The sequence below is a fragment of the Nycticebus coucang genome, chromosome 10 (assembly GCF_027406575.1).
Source record: "Nycticebus coucang isolate mNycCou1 chromosome 10, mNycCou1.pri, whole genome shotgun sequence".
NCBI classification, from domain to species: domain Eukaryota; kingdom Metazoa; phylum Chordata; class Mammalia; order Primates; family Lorisidae; genus Nycticebus; species Nycticebus coucang.
Genome location: NC_069789.1, coordinates 10488798 through 10508985, shown reverse-complemented (window position 1 = coordinate 10508985; position 20188 = coordinate 10488798). Strand labels below are relative to the sequence as shown.

The window sequence follows — 20188 nt, the reverse complement described above, 5'->3', positions numbered from 1 at the left end:
TATATGATTGTCCCATATAAATGGTTTAACACATGATTATGTCAGATGCCTAAGAGTATGCCCCATCCAAGACCAAAGACCAATTCCTAGAGCGATATATTAGGATGAGTAGGTAAGGGTTCTGACAAAAAGCCTTTGATGAAAATGTATTTCATTTTATTTATAGGTAAAATACACTAACACGTTTTTTCTTTTTCTTTTTTTTTTTTAACATACAACAAGGTTGTATTAGTGTTGGATTTTTTTTTTTTTATTGTTTGGGATTCATTGAGGGTATAAAGAACCAGGTTAACGTGTTTTTTTTTTTTTTTTTTTTATTAAATCATAAGTGTATACAATGATATGATTATGGGGCATCATACACTCACTTCATAAACCATTTGACACATTTTTATCCCAGTGGTTAACATAGCCTTTCCGGCGTTATCTCAGTTACTGTGCCAAAACATTTATATTCTACATTTACCAAGTTTCGCAAATACCCCTGTAATATGCACCACAGGTGTGATCCCACCGATTCCCCTCCCTCTACCCACCCCCCCTTTCCCACTTCCCCCTATTGTTAAGTTGTAGCTGGGTTATAGCTTTCATGTGAGAGTCCCAAATTAGTTTCATAGTAGGGCTGTGTACATTGGGTATTTTTTCTTCCATTCTTGGGATACTTTACTAAGAAGAATATGTTCCAGCTCCATCCATGTAAACATGAAAGAGGTAAAGTCTCCATCTTTCTTTAAGGCTGCATAGTATTCCATGGTATACATATACCACAATTTATTAATCCATTCGTGGATCGATGGGCACTTCGGCTTTTTCCATGACTTAGCAATTATGAATTGGGCTGCAATAAACATTCTGGTACAAATATCTTTGTTATGTTGTGATTTTTGGTCTTCTGGGTATATGCCCAGCAGAGGAATTACAGGATTGAATGGCAGATCTATTTTTAGATCTCTGAGTGTTCTCCATATATCCCTCCAAAAGGAATGTATTAATTTGCATTCCCACCAGCAGTGCAGAAGTGTTCCCTTTTCTCCGCATCCACGCCAACATCTCTGGTCTTGAGATTTTGTGATATAGGCTAGTCTCATTGGAGTTAGATGATATCTCAAAGTAGTTTTGATTTGCATTTCTCTGATGATTAAAGATGATGAGATATCTGGAATAGAATAGAGAACCAAGAGATGAATCCAGCTACTTACCGCTATTTGATTTTTGACAAGCCAATTAAAAACATTCAGTGGGGAAAAGATTCCCTATTTAACAAATGGTGCTGGGTGAACTGGCTGGCAACCTGCAGAAGACTGAAATTGGACCCACACCTTTCACCATTAACTAAGATAGACTCTCATTGGATTAAAGATTTAAACTTAAGACATGAAACTATAAAAATACTAGAGGAGAATGCAGGGAAAACCCTTGAAGAAATTGGTCTGGGTGAGTATTTCATGAGGAGAACCCCCCGGGCAATTGAAGCAGCTTCAAAAACACACTACTGGGACTTGATCAAACTAAAAAGCTTCTGCACAGCTAAGAACACAGTAAGCAGAGCAAGCAGACAGCCCTCAGAATGGGAGAAGATATTTGCAGGGTATAACTCTGACAAAGGTTTAATAACCAGAATCCACAGAGAACTCAAACGCATCAGCAAGAAAAAAACAAGGGATCCCATCGCAGGCTGGGCAAGGGATTTGAAGAGAAACTTCTCTGAAGAAGACAGGCGCACGGCCTTCAGACATATGAAAAAATGCTCATCATCTTTAATCATCAGAGAAATGCAAATTAACGTGTTTTCTTTCTTTCTTTCTTTCTTTTTTTTTTTTTTGGAGACAGTCTCTCTTTGTCACCCTCCGTAGAGTGCTGTGGCATCACAGCTCACAGCAACCTCTAACTCTTGGGTAAACGATTCTCTTGCCTCAGCCTCCCAAGTAGCTGGTACTACAGGTGCCCACCACAATGCCGGGCTATTATTTTGTTGCAGTTGTTGTTATTTAGCTTGCCTGGGCCAGGCTCAAACCTGCCAGCCATGGTACATGTGGCTGGCACAGTAACCACTGTGCTTTGGGGGCTGAGCCCTGGTTAGCATGTTTTCTTATTTAATCTGTATATGTTAAAAATATGTTTCACACTGGTAACTGACAACTGTTAAAAATAAGAATTCAAAGTGCTGTTAAGGCTCATACATGTATAATATTTATACAAAGAACATATGCTATGGGTTGGGTAGAGAGAGAAAAAGTGAAGTCAAACAGGGATGTATCTTTTGGGAAATGAAAGAATGGGTAAAGGTCAAGATTACTCTTAGATATTGAAGAACTGATAGACTTGGAATATATGATAGAGAATAGGCAAGATATATTCTTGTGGTCCAATTGCAGACATATGGAATCAACCTAAGTGACCATAGACTGATGAGTGGATAAAGAAAATGTGGTGTCTTGATAATTTAAGTAGTACTTCATGATGTATTTTGATGAAAGTGTATTTCATTTTCATTCATAGGTGTATATAAAATACACTAATATGTTTCTTATTAGATCTCTATAAAAAATGTGTTTCATACTAGTAATTGACATCTGTTAAAGATACGAATTCAAAGTCCTGTTAAGGCTTATACATGTGTAATTTTGGTAGTGGAATCATATAATAATATCTCCCTCTACATCCAGTAAAAATGCCCCTCATTTTAAATTTTAAGGATCTAGCACCTACAATGGCAATTAGGTATGCAGTGTAGACATGGAATAGATTATTGAAGCAAAGGGTAGGTGAAGGAATTTTAAGGTGATGCTTTACAGTAGTAACCAGCTATCTGTGGCTTTTGAGTACTTGAAAGGTCCAAGTTGAGATATGTTGTGTCATATACACACCACCTTTTCAAAGACTTAGTACAAAAAAAGTACAAAAAAATTATTTTATACTGATTACATGTTGAATAAAATATAATATTAAAGTTAATTTCACCTGTTTATTCTCAGTTTTTGGTGACTACTAGAAAATTTGTAATTACATAGATGGCTTATATTGTATTTCCGCTAGACAGTGCCACTTGGGATGGATCATATAGATAGAAATTAAAGTGTATTGGATAATTGTACAAAAGTGATAATGAATAAGGACTGACAGAAATTTTTTCTTTACTTCAGTGCTTAAAATAAGAAATACTGGTTTTTGAAGTTTCAATCTTTATTATTCTTATTTTAACTTTATAAATAAAGGAGTTAGAGCCAGTGTCTTTAATAGTTTTCAACATACTAAAAGAAGAGTAAAGAGTATTTACTTCTCATCTGATTTTGTTATGTTCAGATATTGAGCAAATCCTAACACACCTACAGTGGTAGGTAGAGATCACTGAGAGCCCCTGTTTTAGCTTTGAGTTTGCTTTCCAGGAAGGGACTTCAGGCAGAAAGGTGAAGCTCTTGGTAGCCGAGGTATGCCTCGGTCATGCATAGACTCTTTTATATTTAGAGAAGAAATTAGTTTTTAATATTAATTTTTGACTTTTTCTTCCACAGGTATTACAGTAACAGCCCAAACTACCAGATTTTTAGTACCAGAAGTGCAGTGAGTGTTGAATTTGTTTTAAAAACTGTAGTTAAATATTAAATTTTGTGTGTGTGTGTGTGTGTGTAGAGACAGAGTCTCACTGTATCGCCCTCGGGTAGAGTGCCGTAGCGTCACACGGCTCACAGCAACCTCTAACTCTTGGGCTTACGCGATTCTCCTGCCTCAGCCTCCCGAGCAGAAATATTAAATTTTTTGAACCTGAGAGTAGGATTCATCATACACAGCATTACTCTTTTATTTCTATTTCCTTTCCTTCATCTCATTCATTATCCTAATATAGTTTGCCTCTTCAACACATATCCTTCCACACACCATATTTTTGTGTAACAAAAGTAGTGTTTTGAGTATTTTTTGTGAGTTAATATTCACAAAATAGTGTTATAGACATAATTATAATATATATTATTTAAACTACTGAGAATGTGGGTGCAAATAATAATTACACAAGAGGTATAAATTGGTACTATCTAGCAAATTCAGGATGTACACATTGTCAAAAGCTATAGACCTCATTTTCTATATTTTCTTATTCAATACTATGTATAGGTTATTTCTTATTTCTTTTTTTGCCACATTTACATTTCACACTGAGAACATTTCTTCTTAATGATGCCTAATTACTAGTGTATAGCACTTATATTTTATTTATATATTCTAATGATGGATGCTTCCTACTATCACAAACAACACTGTGATGAATGTCCTCTATATGTCTTTTCGTGTATCTGTGCCATAATTTTTCTGCTATGTGTAGCCAAAAGTGGAGTTTTCTTGGCCATACATAGGAAATACAACTAATTTAACTAAGTTCTACAAGCTTGTTTGCAGAATGGCCATTACAGCTTATGCTCTCATTCAATGTACATCTTCACCAAAATTTGGTATTATTAAATTTTCTATTTTTTACAAATATGATTACTATACAGTAATAGTTATTACCATTGTAGTTTTCAGTTCTCTGATGAGTAGTGATTTTGAGCACCTCTTCATACATTTATGCTGCTTCTATGAATTGCCTTTGCTCGGTTTCTATTTAATTTTATGCCTATTTATAATTGAATTACAGAGTGTTATCTACATTCCATTTTAAATATTAATCAAATCTTGGTTTCAATTATCTCTTCCTAGTCTCTCATCTATTAATTTTGTTTATGGATACTTTACTGAAAAAAAAAGCTGAATTTTGATTAGCCAGATCCTCTCTCTTTTTGCCTTATGATTTAAACTTTTGGAGAGTCTTATGTAAGGAAAATCTTTGCTTACCTTGAGTTGCAAACACTTTTCTTGTAATTGTTTATGTGCCTTATATTTTTGCTATTAAGATATGGATCATAAATCCACCTGGAGTACACCTGGTCTACTCCAGGTATTGTATAATAGACTTCCATGTAGCAAACCAGAACCTATTAAATAACTTACTTTTCCCGTATTATTTTTATGGTATCATCTTTGTTCCATATATAGATGGGCTGATTTCCAAACTCTCCTATCTATCTTGGTGCTAATTCTACCATCTAACTACAGTAGCTTTCTAATGAGTCTTCATTTCTGGTAATGTCAATCATCCAGTTTGTTCTTCTGTAAGACTGATTTGGGTATTCCTGGCTTTTTGCCTTTGTTTTCATTTAAAAAATCTGCTTAGATGTTGATTGGGGTTGTAACTTTGGGAGAATTTAAGAACTGACACTGTTACAATAGCAATTGTCATCATTATAATATTGAATCTTCCAGTCTCTGAATAATGATGTAGCCTTCCAGATCCAACCTCCTTATTTTATTCCTAACTTTACTGGATTTTTTTGTAATATGCCTCAGTTAAACACAACGTTCACTTTTGGGCTGAGAGAAATATACTTTTTTTATTTTTTATTTTTAGAAAGAGAAAGGTTTATTTCCAAATACCATATGCATGGGGGACAACAAAAACGAGCACTTCAAAATATACATTTTTAAATTAACAAAATGTCCACTGATTTCTAGTAAAAAATAGTCACTATATATAGTCTTTTCATAATCTAGAGAAATAATTATCTTAAATTTTTTTCTCCTTAGACTTATTCGTGAATCATATTAAAATATTAATTTATTTTGTATCATCCTTGAATTTCAGGAAAACCATACTTGGTACTAATGTATTATTATTTTAATATGTTTCCAGATTCTAGTGTTAATATTTGTATTTATTTCTTTATTTATTTTGAGACAGAGTTTCACTATGTCACCCTCGGTTGACTGCCATGGCGTCACAACTCACAGCAACCTCAAACTCTTGGACTTAAGAGATTTTCTTGCCTCAGCCTCCCAGTATCTGGGACTCCAGGCACCTGCCACAACACCTGGCTATTTTTTTGTTATTGTTGTCATTGTTGTTTAGCAGGCTTAGCCAGGTTTGAACCATTCAACCCCACTGAACTATGGGTGCGAGCCCAGTGTTAATATTTTATATAAGATTCTTTTATCAATATTCATACGTAAGATTGGTCCATAATAGTGTTCCTCAAGAGAATGCTACTCAGATTTGTGGCAGGGAAATTATTTGTTGTGTGGGACTATTTTCTGCTTTGTAGAATATCTTACTTTCTTGGCTCCCAAACAATAAGTGGCAGGGGCAATCCTCAGACATTATGCAATCTAAAGCACTACTCCATATTTTCAAACGCCCTCTAAGCAAGGCAGAATTCAGCCAGTATGCACTTGTATAGCATACTGCCTGATGTTCACTTGGAATTGTCAGTGCCTGTACTATATAACTTGTTAAATACTTGTAATATTATACTTGCCTTTAAGAGATTATGAAGCAGTCAGTAACCACTCTGTATTTTAAGCAGAAAGGTATTTATTACAGGGAATTAGGTGCTCACAAAACTATTGGATAGACTAGGAAAGTAAAGGTCTTAGAAACTCCCACTTACTTTTAGTTCATCTCTTGTGAGTCAGAAAGCTGTTATTGCCACCAGAGATCAGGAACTTGAAGATAATGCTGCCATGTCAAAAGTCTATTCTCGGTACCTGGTGGGGAATGCTGCTCAATGGAAAGAGATGATGAAGGCCCTCACAAAGACCACATGTATTTGAAGCCTGCACTTTTACCACCACTGCTTGAGGAAGAAGAAGATTTGTGTCTCCATTTCCAGTTTACATCTGATTTTCAGAAACCAGTTCCCAGCACTGCTTTATTTATTTATTTATTTATTGGTATCACCCATAAATTAGAATCAGGGGTCTTTAGTGAATTTTATGCATACATTTTATTACTATCAGTGTTTTGCTTCCTTTATAAAAAATAAATACAGACAATTTAAACTATGCTCAGATAGTTTCATATGGGAATTCTACCAGATCTTTAAAAAGCACAATTTTAATTTTTTTGTAAATTTTTCTAAAGTATTAAAAAAAGGAAAACACTTAGGGGGCATTTCACAAAAAAGTAGTTATAAATGATGAATAAAATATATGAAAAATCAGTGGAGTGTGAGTTAAAATTAGAGGAAGATGTAATTAAAAAAGAATGAGAATGTCTGCAATTAAAGAGTAAATTAACAAATGTTGGTGAGGATATAAAGCAATAAAATACACTGCTGGGAGGAAAGATAATTTGCATAACTTTGAAAATCTGTTTGACATTATCTCGTATGTTGAATATACACATATCCTATGATATGGTAGTTTCACTCCTAGGTACACAAGCAGGGAATGTTTACATTCCTATGTGGGAATGTTTACAACAGCATTATTCCTAATAATTCCAAAATAGAAGCAACTCAATGGCATGTCCATCAATAGTCAAAGGGCTTATTTATCCCTTCAACTGTACTCACATAATGGGATTCTATACAGCAAATAAAAATGCATACATTGGGCGGCACCTGTGGCTCAGTTGGTAAGGCGCCGGCCCCATATACCAAGGGTGGCGGGTTCAAACCCGGCCCCGGCTGAACTGCAACCAAAAAATAGCCGGGCGTTGTGGCGGGCGCCTGTAGTCCCAGCTACTCGGGAGGCTGAGGCAAGAGAATCGCTGAAGCCCAGGAGTTGGAGGTTGCTCTGAGCTGTGTGATGCCATGGCACTCTACCAAGGGCCATAAAGTGAGACTCTGTCTCTACCAAAAAAAAAAAAATGCATACATTATGTCTGCATACAACAATATGGATGAATCTCACAAATATAATGCTATATGAAAAGAGCCATACATAAAAGAACATGTTCTGTACAAACTTTATATTGTTCAAAACTAGGCGTAATGAATCTGCATAATCTGTATGTTCTTTTAGGATGTGCATTTCATTTGTTTTCAGATGTGTTGTTATCCATTTTTTGATAATTTTTGCTTATCACTTGACAACCTCTACGTATAGCTATTTTATTTCTCTAATATAATTCATTATGCACTTTATCTTCTTTTCTTGGACAGCTTTGGTATATAATTGACCTTATTTTAATCTTTTAAAGAATCACCTTTTTATCTCTATTTTTATTTTATTATATTTATGTAGGTAACAGAAATTGTTCATATTTAATTCACAACTGGTCACCAATACAGTGAAATTATGTCATTGCATAAAGGCAAACTGGGAGCCAGAGTTTGATTATAAGCAAAGAATGTAGACCAAAGCCATAAATGATAGAACCAAGAACCAGTGAGTGGTATTGCACTTTGCTTGAAAACGAGATTAAGAGAAAGAAAGGAAATATTGAATTTACTAAAGACACGTTAGGGATTAAATTTTCCATGACTCTTCTTTACAGAAAACATTTAAAATAAATTTCTTCTCACTGTACATGAATTGAAACAATAACATCAGTTTTCTTTTTAAATATCCCCAAATCGCTTAAAATGAGGGAAATTGGTAAGCACAGGGGAAAATTTCAGTAGATACTTTGACCACGTTTAAGCTCATCATTATAGAGGTTTATATATAAGCTTGGTAATTTCCATAGAATTTACTTTCTGTTTTTAACCTATATTTTTAAAACATTTTATTACAGAAACATTTGAATATACTTAAAGATATAGAAATTAGTATAATTTAGACATACACAAAAGTGTAGAGATTACTGTAATATGTCCCTATTATACCCATCACCCAGTTTCAGCATTACCAACACATGGCCTACCACCCACTTTCTACCATTTTGTATTATTTTGAAACTCTCCCAGAAATATCCTTTCATCTATAAGTATTTCAATGTGTATCTTTAAATGATAAGACCTTTTTTTGTGGAAAAAAATGACATAGCTATAGCAATTAGACAAGAAAATGAAAAAAAAAAATCTACTTTGGAAAGGAAAAGATAAACTATCTCTATTTGCAATTGACATAATCTTTTATAGAGACAGTCCAAGCCTATTACAGAACTATTAGAACTAACAAGTGAGTTCAGCGATTTCATGTGTAAGTTCCTAGAGAATTTCACAAGATAGTTCAAGAGCACCTGGAATATACTTGAAACAGAAAAAGTTGTCCTACACTCACAAATCCTGATTTCAAAACTTACTACAAAGCTGTGGTAATTGAGATAGTGTGGTACTAGCATAAGGGTAGGATTATAGATCAGTGGGATGAAAATTGAAAATGCCTTAGACATGCCTGGAAGCAGTGGCTTCTCAGGAATAATAAGAAAACACAACAAAAGAAAAGTTAGACAAATTGGAAATTATTAAATTTAAATTTTTTTGTGTTCTAAGGACATCATCAAGAAAGTGAAAAGGAGGCGGAATGTGGTGGCTCACATCTGTAATTCTAGCACTGTGGGAGACTGAGGCTGGTTGATTGCCTGAGCTCAGGAATTTGAGACCAGCCTGAGCAAAGAGTGAGACATTGCCTCTAAAAAAATAGCTGGGCATTGTCACAGGCACCTGTTGTCCCAGACTTCTCAGGAGGCTAAGGCAAGAAAATCACTTGAGCCTAAGAGTTTGAGGTTGCTGTGAGCTGAGAGACCATGACACTCTACTGAGGAGAAAAAGTGAGACTGTCTCAAAAAACAAGAAAGTGAAAAGGGAGAATAATTGGTGTTTCTATATATAAAAATTATTGGTTAATGTTCTGTTCCCTTTTATATGTGTTACTGTGTTGTCTCTGGCATGAAGTGTTGCTTCAGAAAAGTCTGGTGCAAATTTTATTTTCTTTCCCTTATAAATGACTTATTCCTTTTGCCAGGATTCCTTCTCTCACAGCTCTGGAGGCTATTAAGTCTGAAGCCAACGTGTCAGCAGGGCCACACTCTGGGGAAGGATCCTTCCTTGACTCTAGGGAAGGCTCTGGGGAAGGATCCTTCCCTGACTCTTTCAGCTTCTGGTGGCTCCTGGCCATTTTTGCCATTTTTTAGCTTGCAACTACATCACTCTAATCTCTGCCTTCATCTTCACATGTGTCTTTTTAAATAATTCATGTTTTTCCTCGGTATGAGAAGTGCCCTTTTAATATGTCCAGACAAGTTTTTTAAATTTTACATATTATTAGTTAATTCTAGTTAGTTTTGTTGTTCTGTTCCAAACACTTTTATTTACTTCTTTAGGGTCTCTAGACATACATAGGTTGAGTTTTCTTTGCCTGTGTTTTATATGTGCTCTTATTCTTGAATCACTTTTTATCTTCTTTTCTTATTTTAAAATGTTTTCCTCTTTTTAACATTCTATTTCTCTCCAGGCCTTATTTACAGTTGATGCTTCTTCTGATTTACTTTACTATTGAAATAACTTTTATTTTTGATTCTAACTTTTCCCCCTGATTTCTAGCTCTTTTTTGGAGTTTCAAGTTTTTATTTATATTGTTCTTTTATAAATTCAATCTTATTTTTATTTATTTACCTCATTTTGATATAGTAGGTCTATTAGAGTTCTCCAGAGAAATAGAACCAATAGAATTTATACAGATGTATAGTAAGAGATTAATTTAAAGAAATTGGATCATGTGATTGTAGAGTCTGGCAAGTCTGAAATTTTTAGGTCTGGCTAGCGGCTAGAAACTCAGGAAAGATTTAATATTTGGGTCTTGAGGCAGAATTTCTTTTTCTCCAGGAAACGTCAATTTTTGCTCTTAAAGTCTTCAACTTATTGGGTGAAACACCCCTCCCACATTATCAAGGATATTACCCTTTACTTAAAATCAACTGATTAGGTATATAAGCCACATCTAGAAAATATCTTCACCGTGATACATAGATTCGTGTTTGATTAAATAAATGGGTACTCTGTATTGTCTAGCCAAGTTGACACATAAAACTAACTTTCACATCAGGTTATAGTTTTATGTGTTCATTGGACAAATCTGAAGAGTGTCCTTACAGAGATGTTATTCTACCTCTTATTCTTTTTCTTTTTTTAGATAACCATATGGGGCTTGGTTGTTATCTGCTGCTCATTCTTCTACATGAAATTCATTTCTTCCTGTTCTTTTAACTATGGAGGGGTGGGTCAAAACAACTTTCCTATTTTCATGGCTTTAGTTCTCTCTTTCGTTGTTTAATAAAGTGTACAAAAATAAGGCTAACGCTTTTTCAGTTTCTGTTTCCTTTCCTCATTCATCTGTAGTTTCTCTTACCTTTGCCTTCATTTTCTCTTTTCTGTTCAATTGGGTTTCTTTTCCCTCCATTTTTCTTCACATGGATCATTGTCCTAAGAAGGCATCTTTTGCTGATTTGTTTTAGCATTCCTAAGTCCCCACTTTTCCTGTCTTTTCAGACATTGTTGAAGACTTTTTGCACTTTACTGAGAGTTGAAAAGGGCAAAATCCCTTTCAATTGAGAGTTGCCATTCTCACATTGGTCTGCTGTAGTTTCCATTGAATACTTATCACTGATTTAGGTGTTCTCTTCTCAGTGTTAGCTTATTTTGATATTATCTTTTGCTTTTTCTTTTTTTAAATATTTATTTATTTTATTATTATTATTTTTTTTTTTTTTTTGTAGAGACAGAGTCTCACTTTACTGCCCTCCGTAGAGTGCCGTGGCGTCACACGGCTCACAGCAACCTCCAGCTCTTGGGCTTAAGCGATTCTCTTGCCTCAGCCTCCCGAGCAGCTGGGACTACAGGCGCCCGCCACGGCACCCGGCTATTTTTTTGTTGTTGCAATTTGGCCGGGACTGGGTTTGAACCCACCACCCTGGGCATATGGGGCCGGCGCCCTACTCACTGAGCCACAGGCGCTGCCCTATTTATTTATTTTTAATTTGTTGTAGTTGTTGCAGTTTGGCCAGGGCTGGGTTTGAACCTGCCACCCTCAGTATATAGGGCCGGCACCCCACCCACTGAGCCACAGGTGCCGCCCTTATCTTTTGCTTCTTTATGCTGATCTGACACAAGTCTGCTAGTGTTGGTGGTTTATTCCAGCCATACTTTTATTTTGGGATTTTGAAGAATATTATGTCACTGAATTTTATTACTGATGTTGTTCAGTATTTTTTTGTACAATTCTAATTGTTCTTTTTGTATTTAATGTATTTAATTTGAATACATTTTTAAAACATCACACTGCCACTTTCCAGTGCTCTCTCCTTTTTTTCTATTATAAATTCTCATTTTTGCTCTTTTTTATATTCTCCCTAATATATTTTTAAAGATTTTCTCTTTTTTATTATCATTTTACACTGAAAACTGAGTTTACTCACTTTCAAACTACCTGATTTATTCTTTATACATTTAAGGCTTTAAGTTTCCTTCTAGAGATTTCTTATACTACATAGCAGAGGTTTTGATAATATCAGATGCTTTATTATTTATTTATCAATTTGTATTCTGATTTCTGCTTTCATGAATTGTTCAGAAATACAGTTTGTTCTTTTTTATTTTGTAAGATGATAACTATTTTAGGATTTTTTTTTCATGCTAATTCTATGGGACATTCTAATGTTACTTTATTAATTTCAAAGGTCTTGGCACATTTGATAATAATTCTTTGAGATTAGCTAAGATTTTCTTGATAAATATGGTCAATTTTGGTAAATGTTCTGTATAAGTTTAAAAATAATATAATTAGTATATATTTTATATTGCTTAATTTTAGGAATGTATATGGTTTTAATATATGTATCATAAAACTTAATCATATTTTAAAATTTTGAGTAAAGTAAAATAAGTAAGCATTTACCACTTTATTTATGGCTTTGAAAATTTCTTCTAGTAATTCTATTGAATTTTGCTTTATATATTTCAAAGTTATGTCTTCTGATGAATTTTTCTCTTATTTCTTATACACTCATTAATCCTGTAATATCAAATCTATGAAAAAGGTGGTTTTATAATTCCCATTTACAATTTTTATGTAACAAATATTAGATGGTGAAATTGGTTTCCAACCCTAGCTGAAAAAGAGGACCAGTACTGAGACTAAGACTGACAGTGGTAGAGAGTGGATCAGGCTGAGTGTGGTGCCTCCTGCCCGTAATCCTAGCACTTTGGAAGGCACAGGTGGGAGGATTGCTTGAGGCCAGGAGTTTGAGACCAGCTTGAGCAAAAGCAAGATGCTCTCTCTACAAAAAACAGAAAAATTAGCTGGGTGTGGTGGCAGGTACCTATAGTTCCAGCTACTCAGGAGGCAAAGGCAGGACCATTGCTTGGGCCCAGGAATTTGAGGTCATAGTGAGCTATAAATACCACTGCACTCTGCGCTGGGTGACACAACAAGACCCTGTTGAAAGAAATAGGAAGGGAAGGAGGTAGAAAAGGGAGGAATATATTTCAGGAGGGTAAAGAATTTCTAAATGAAAGAATGGGGAGGCAGGAAAAAAGTAACTTTAGAAATAAAAAAAGGACTTGGCAGCTGTAGCTTAAGCAGCAAGGGTGCCAGCCACATACACCAGAGGTAGCGGGTTCAAGCCCAACCTGGGCCTGCCAAACAGCAATGACAACTACAGCCAAAAAATAGCCTCCATTGTGGCAGGCGCCTATAGTCCCAGCTACTTGGGAAGAGAATCACTTAAGCCCAAAATTTTGAGGTTGCTGTGAGCTGTGATTCCACTGTACTCTACAGATGGTGACATAGTGAGACTCTATGAGAAAGAAAGAAATAAAAAAAGGTGACCGATGAAAGTTATGATGATAATCAGTGATGTGTAAATGATAGGATCTCAGAATTAAAAGTGACTTGTTTTTAAGGGAAAGATCATGTCTCATTCATCTTTTTTATCCCCAGCATTACCACAGTGCCAGTCACCTCCTAGAAATCTAATAGATAATTTTTGAAGTAAAATAAAATTAAAGACTTATAGTTTTTTTGAGAGACTCCTGAAGTGCCCTGGGGGGGTTGATTTACTTTTGTTTGTCATATTACTTCGTACAATTTCAAAAGATTTGAATTTTAGTTATTCTTTTTTTGAACAATAAAGCCCCAGAAAATTGAACCCTACGACTGAACACTAATGGGAAATTTTTGAAGCATATTTTTTGTCTGAACTCTTACTTTCCTTTTTAGATTAAGCTAGAGTATGAAGGAACATCATTTTCTGAGTGGAATGTGCCAGAAGCTTGTTCTATACAAGATAAAAGGTAAGATTTTTGCTGTGAATATCAATGTATCTGTATGTTTATATGTAAAAAAAGCATTCGTATAATGTGGACATTCAGATTCAAGGCTGAGATCTAATGCAAATTTCCTTCCATTAAATAAATATGAAAAGAAAGACAAACCACTTGGAAATAGAAGTAAAGTACTGTTATATTTTAAAATTTCTTTTATCAGAATACAATTGAGGTTTTTAGGCAGGGGGATTTTCATTAATCTCATATGCATCTGTAGTTATTTCTTCTTCCCCATTTTTTAAAACACTAGATCACCCAGAACAGAATTGCGTTGTTCTTCTTCTGGTTATCACACTATAAAACCAATTGTTGCGGGCCCAGTAAGTTGATTTTAATGATAAGTTATTAAATCTTGAATACTCATCTCTGCTACATTTTATTTTGCCTTTCTTTTGAGCTTTTAAAAATAGTATTAACCTGTGTTAAATAGTTAAATGTAACTATAAATAAAAGATATTTTTTGACTTATTGTCAGCATGTCAATTTTAGATATATTCCATATCAACTTATAAATTGTGAAATGATATATAAATTTTACCTTAGCTTTTTTATTAATAAATATGGTAAAGTCCATAGCCACCACCTTATTGATAATAGTACTCTCAGATGAATGGGTCTTACATTATACATTCTATGCTAATACCCAGAATTAAGAGCAATTTCTAGCAAGTTGTTTTTGTATCATTCCATTTTCTTTGATTCTAGAAAACATGAATGCAAATGAACTAGAGTGATGTTGAATCCTTTCTAGTTTACAAAACAAAACAATTCTTTATAGTTTGCAAAAACAAAACAAAATGAAACAACTCCAAACCAAAGTAAATCACTTTAAAACACTGGCACAAAGTACTGGGCACATACCTCACATCTGACGCTCCCACACAAGTATGTCTGAAGCTACTGCTAAATAGATTCCATGCAAGAAATCCTTCCATTACTCTGGGGCTTATGCCTTCTTTTTCCTTTTTTACATGTACTTATATGTAGCTTTTTTACATGTAGCTTCTTTTTAATTATAAAACTTTATTTTCAAGGCACAAATAGAGTAATGTGGCAGAGGCCAGATGAATATTAATTCATTTTTTAATCCATATGAAGTGCAAATTTTTGAATTTCTTTTTTGAGTCTATGAGTATTTACAGTTTCAAGAACACAATTCATGAGGAAGTAAAGGACTCCTTTTATTTGTTAGAAGCCCATATAAATGTGTATACGTCTGATACAGCAGGTACGTACAGGAGGTACGTCTGATTTTTAATATACTTAAAAGCACTCAGTTATAACAACCAAAAGCATCTCTAAGCACTGTCACAAGTCCTGAGCCAAAATTACTCAAGTTGAAAGCCAGTGATAAGAAAATTAATTGTATTTCAGTGATTAAGACAAATATAATAGAAACAAGGATAGCAAGCCATCAAAATGTTTTTAAATTTGTCACTCATGATAGTAAATTCTTAATTACGGAGAATAGTTAAAAAATTGAACTAGTATTATGTGTATTTTTTTAATTCTATTCTGAAATTTATTTATTCTTCTTCCTCTAATATTAGGTAAATAACTTAGTTCTTCTGTGACTTTTATGCATATAAGAAAATTTGTATTTATTTTAAGGTTAATATGTCATAATTTTGTTTGCATTTTCTTTTAGGATGAAGAAGAACGCTATTTATTTGTGGACAGTTCTTATATTTGCTTTCTGTGGTATTATAGAGTTGCGTAAGTAATAGGGTATTGAATATAACAGTAATTCATGCTTTTAAAGAATATTTAGCTTCATCTCCTAATTAACCACAAATGGATTATCTACATTATGATTTCCATACATTCTTTTTTTTTATTTTCAGAGAGAGTTTTCCTCTGTGCCCTTGGTAGAGTACTGTGACATCATATCTCACAGCAACCCTAAACTCTGGGGCTCAAGCGATCCTTTTGCCTCAGCCTCTTGAGTAGCTGACTACAGATGCCTGCCATAATGCCCATGCCTGGCTAGAGTTTTCTATTTTTAGTAGAGAAGGGGTCTCATTCTTGCTCAGGCTGGTCTCAAACTCCTGATCTCCAAGCAATCCACCAGCCTTGGCCTCCCATAGTAATCTAGGATTACAGATGTGAGCAACTGTACTTGTCCTCCATGCAAACCAACCAAGAAATTCTCAAATATATTGCCGAAGAAATTATTAAAGAACAGATAGTGAAAATAACAATGGCAATCACTATTTGAACAAATGTTTTGTCTACATGCTTATATTTTTATAAACATTGTCTTTCTTAATTTTTATAATAATTACATAAGTGTAATTATTTATAGATGAGAAAACATAAGCTTAGATGTTAAATAATTTGGAGAAAAACAAAAAGCTACTAAAAGATAGTCTTGAGATTTGACTCTTGTTTTTCACAATATAGGACTTTTCTATTTCTATTCTAAACATTCCAAAATACTCTTTTTAGATTGCATAAATCTGCAAATCCATTTTAACATGAGAGTGAATGAATATAACTAAGAAGGGAAAACTGGCACGAGAATACATAGTTAACTGCATTATTAAATCATTCAGTAAGTTTAAAAAGTGTCAATAATTCAGAATATGGCTCTAGTATCATAGTCAAAGTCAATTTCCAAGCACTGAGGATATGAAGAACTATATTATAGGTTTCCTGCTCTCCAAATGACCACAATGTACCTATTTCTTTTTATCCACTTACCATTCATTTCTTTTTTTTTTTTAGAGACAAAGTCTCACTTTATGGCCCTGGGTAGAGTGCCGTGGCCTCACACAGCTCACAGCAACCTCCAACTCCTGGGCTTAAGCGATTCTCCTGCCTCAGCCTCCTAAGTAGCTGGGACTACAGGGACCCGCCACAACGCCTGGCTGTTTTTTTGTTTTTGGTTGCAGTTTGGCCGGGGCCGGGTTTGAACCTGCCACCCTCAGTATATGGGACTGGCGCCCTACGGACTGAGCCACAGGCGCCGCCCTACCATTCATTTCTTATGAGGACATCATTCCTCCCTACTCTATGATAATATTGTTAATTTCATGTGTTTTTTTTTTTTATAGTTTTTTTTTTATAGTCCAAGCCCACACTTCATTGGCTATAGTTACTAGTTGAGGATTGGCACATGACTCACTCAGAACCAGTCAGAATACTCATATCTTTCTTTAATGCATAGTTGGTGCTGATAGGTTCATTGTGCTGGTCCTTAAAGTCAGATGCTTCTGCAGTTTATGTTCAATTTTTGAATTGGTAATCCCGAACCAGACTGTAAGTCCTGATAACCAGGTTTCAGCAAGCCTGGCTGAAACCTTTAATTATTCCTCTGTGATTTACTACTGCCTTCCGAGAGTCTCACTGAGAAGCTAGGATTGAGTCTCTGCTACTCACAAACCTGGCAGGTTTCTGGCAGTTTCAGAAATGTCAGTTACTAACTTTCTCTCTCTAGGTTCAAAACCAGTTGAGAAATAGGCAAATAAAAATTTGGGGATAAAAATTCCTGGTAGATCTGAATTGGAAAATAGAACCTGCCTCTGTGGCCAAATGGGCTACTTTCTACTTTCTCCAAGTAGAAATCTTGGGAACAATCAGAGAGGAGAATCTGTAGCAGTAGACTGAATGCTTATGTCCCCTGCTCCCAGATTCATATGTTGAAAGATAATATCCAGAGTGATGGTATTTGGAGGTGGGGCTTTAGGGAGGTGATTAGGTCATGAGGGTGGAGCCATCATGAATGGGGTAAGTCCTCTTGCAAAAAACAGCTTTCTCATCCCTTCTACCATGTGAGGACCCAGTGATAAGACAGCCATCTATGAACCAGGAAGTGGGCCCTCACCAGACACCAAATCTATCAGCATCTAATCTCTGGACTTTGTAACCTCTATAAATATGAGAGATAAATGTTTGTTGTTAACGCCACCCAGTCAATGGTATTTTTGTTATAGCATCCCCAAATGACTAAGACATCTACCAAGAAACATTTAGTGGGTTGCCAGACACACACATATTGAGCCCCAGGAGTTAGGGTTAAAAGAGATGTGTCTCCACCCTGCCCTGAGCCAGATATTTTCCTACAGAAAAATAAGAACAGAAGGAGAAGCATCTGACCAGGGGACCCCAAAGAGAAAACTCTATATGGATTAAGTAATTTTCTGTTGTGCAGGGTGTTCATAAGGTTCCTGTGCAATTTAAAATAGTTGTAACTTTTCAAGTATATGTGATGGGAAGAATCTGTAAAAAGAATTAGAAAGAAGAAACACATTTTTAACTGTCCACGATCATCACTAATACAAAGAGTAATATGATTTGTAGTTGTTGGAAAACATTTTTAAGATGATTTTCAGTAATACCAGCAATCACGTCAGTTATCCTAGCTTGCAAGACTTCTAAAGATCAAGGTTTGGTTAAATAAACATTAGTTTTCACTTGTCCCCATAAAAAGAAATCCAATGGAGTCAAATCTGGCCAAATGGTCCACCTCTTCCAATTCTTCTATTAGGGAATTTCTCATGTAAAAACTGTCTAACATGCAAAGAAAAGTGACAAGGAGCACCATCTTGTTGAAACACTGTATTCTCTCTCAGTCCTAATTGTTCAAGCCAAGGAATAAAGTAATTTGTAGCATTTTTAAATAACTATTACCATTAACAACACGCCCTCTGATTCGATGTTTTCCCAAGGCATACTATACATTAGTGTTGGGGAAATCTCTTTCATGTTCAATAGACTCATGGATTTTCAGTTCCCCAAATACAGCAATTATGCCTCTTGATCTTGCCACCAATGTGGAATGCTGCTTCATCAGAGAACATTAAGTTACTCCAAAATGCATCATCGTTGCTAAGTTTTTCATTGAACTGGTGACAGAAAGTGAGTCATGTATGATAATCCTCTTCTAACAATATTTGATGCCCTTGAATTTTGTAAGCTTTCATGTGAAGTCTTGTCCACAGAATCTTATGCACAATAGACTTTGAAAGCCTCAGCTCTAGTGATGCCTGTCTTAATTACTTTCTTGGACTTGCCTCAAAGGCTCCTTCTATGGATACTAGTTCTTCATGAACATGTGGCCTGTGAGACCCTAGATTATCATTGACAGAACTTGTTTCTTTAAGTTTTTTCATCCACTTGGATATGGAATTCCTATGTGGTGCTTCTTTCTTATAATAGGTTATAAACCTTCGAACAACAGCAGTAGATTTTTGTTCAACCAACCAAAGAACACAATTTACTTTCTCTTCTAGTGCGTCCATGGGTCAACAGTGAATCCGAAAAGTAAGAAGTCAAATTTCTAAAAATAAAATTTCTAAAGACCAAAAACAAACAAACAGAGAACAACTAGATACATCAAGCTCTCTAATCCTTTTTTACAAATTCTTTCCATCACGTATACTTTCCAAAGCTACAACTATTTTAAATTGCACACAGACTTTATGGACACCATGTATATAATTACTACTTAATGAATAATAAATGGATTAAAAGATGTCATAAAGGGCGGCGCCTGTGGCTCAGTGAGTAGGGCACTGGCCCCATATGCCGAGGGTGGCAGGTTCAAACCCAGCCCAGGCCAAACTGCAACAAAAAAATAGCTGGGCGTTGTGGCGAGCGCCTGTAGTCCCAGCTGCTTGGGAGGCTGAGGCAAGAGAATCGCGTAAGCCCAAGAGTTAGAGGTTGCTGTGAGCCGTGTGATGCCACGGCACTCTACCTGAGGGCAGTAAAGTGAGACTCTGTCTCTACAAAAAAAAAAAAAAAAAGATGTCATAAAGAAAAAAGGATAATAATGAAATCGGTACCCATGTATCCATCACCCAAACCAAGAAATAGAACATTAAAGTACCTTGGAATCTTTATGCCCCTGTTGGTCACATCCTAGTCATCCTTCTAGAATTAATCACTGTACTAAATATTGTATAATAAAATTGCTTTTTAAAAATAGTTGTATAAGCATCTGATTATAATTGTTCTGATTATAATCTGTATATAATCAGCTGTATCTGATTATAATTGTTTAGTTTTGTCAGTTCTTGAACATTATTTAAATTGAATCATATGTATTCTTCTGGCTTGATTCCTTCTCAAAAGATTATATTTTGAGACCCATTCATATCTAAACACCA

At 35.1% G+C, this 20188-nt stretch overlaps 1 protein-coding gene across 1 annotated transcript in view; it reads left to right on the top strand.

Annotated features, from left to right (window-relative positions):
• CATSPERE (catsper channel auxiliary subunit epsilon) overlaps positions 1 to 20188 on the top strand; it is a 172862-nt gene that overhangs the window by 16097 nt on the left and 136577 nt on the right. Inside the window, exons 2-5 of the mRNA XM_053604723.1 lie at positions 3513 to 3561; positions 13972 to 14045; positions 14329 to 14398; positions 15727 to 15794. Coding sequence (XP_053460698.1) covers positions 3513 to 3561; positions 13972 to 14045; positions 14329 to 14398; positions 15727 to 15794 — 261 coding nt within the window. The remainder of the gene's footprint in view (positions 1 to 3512; positions 3562 to 13971; positions 14046 to 14328; positions 14399 to 15726; positions 15795 to 20188) is intronic.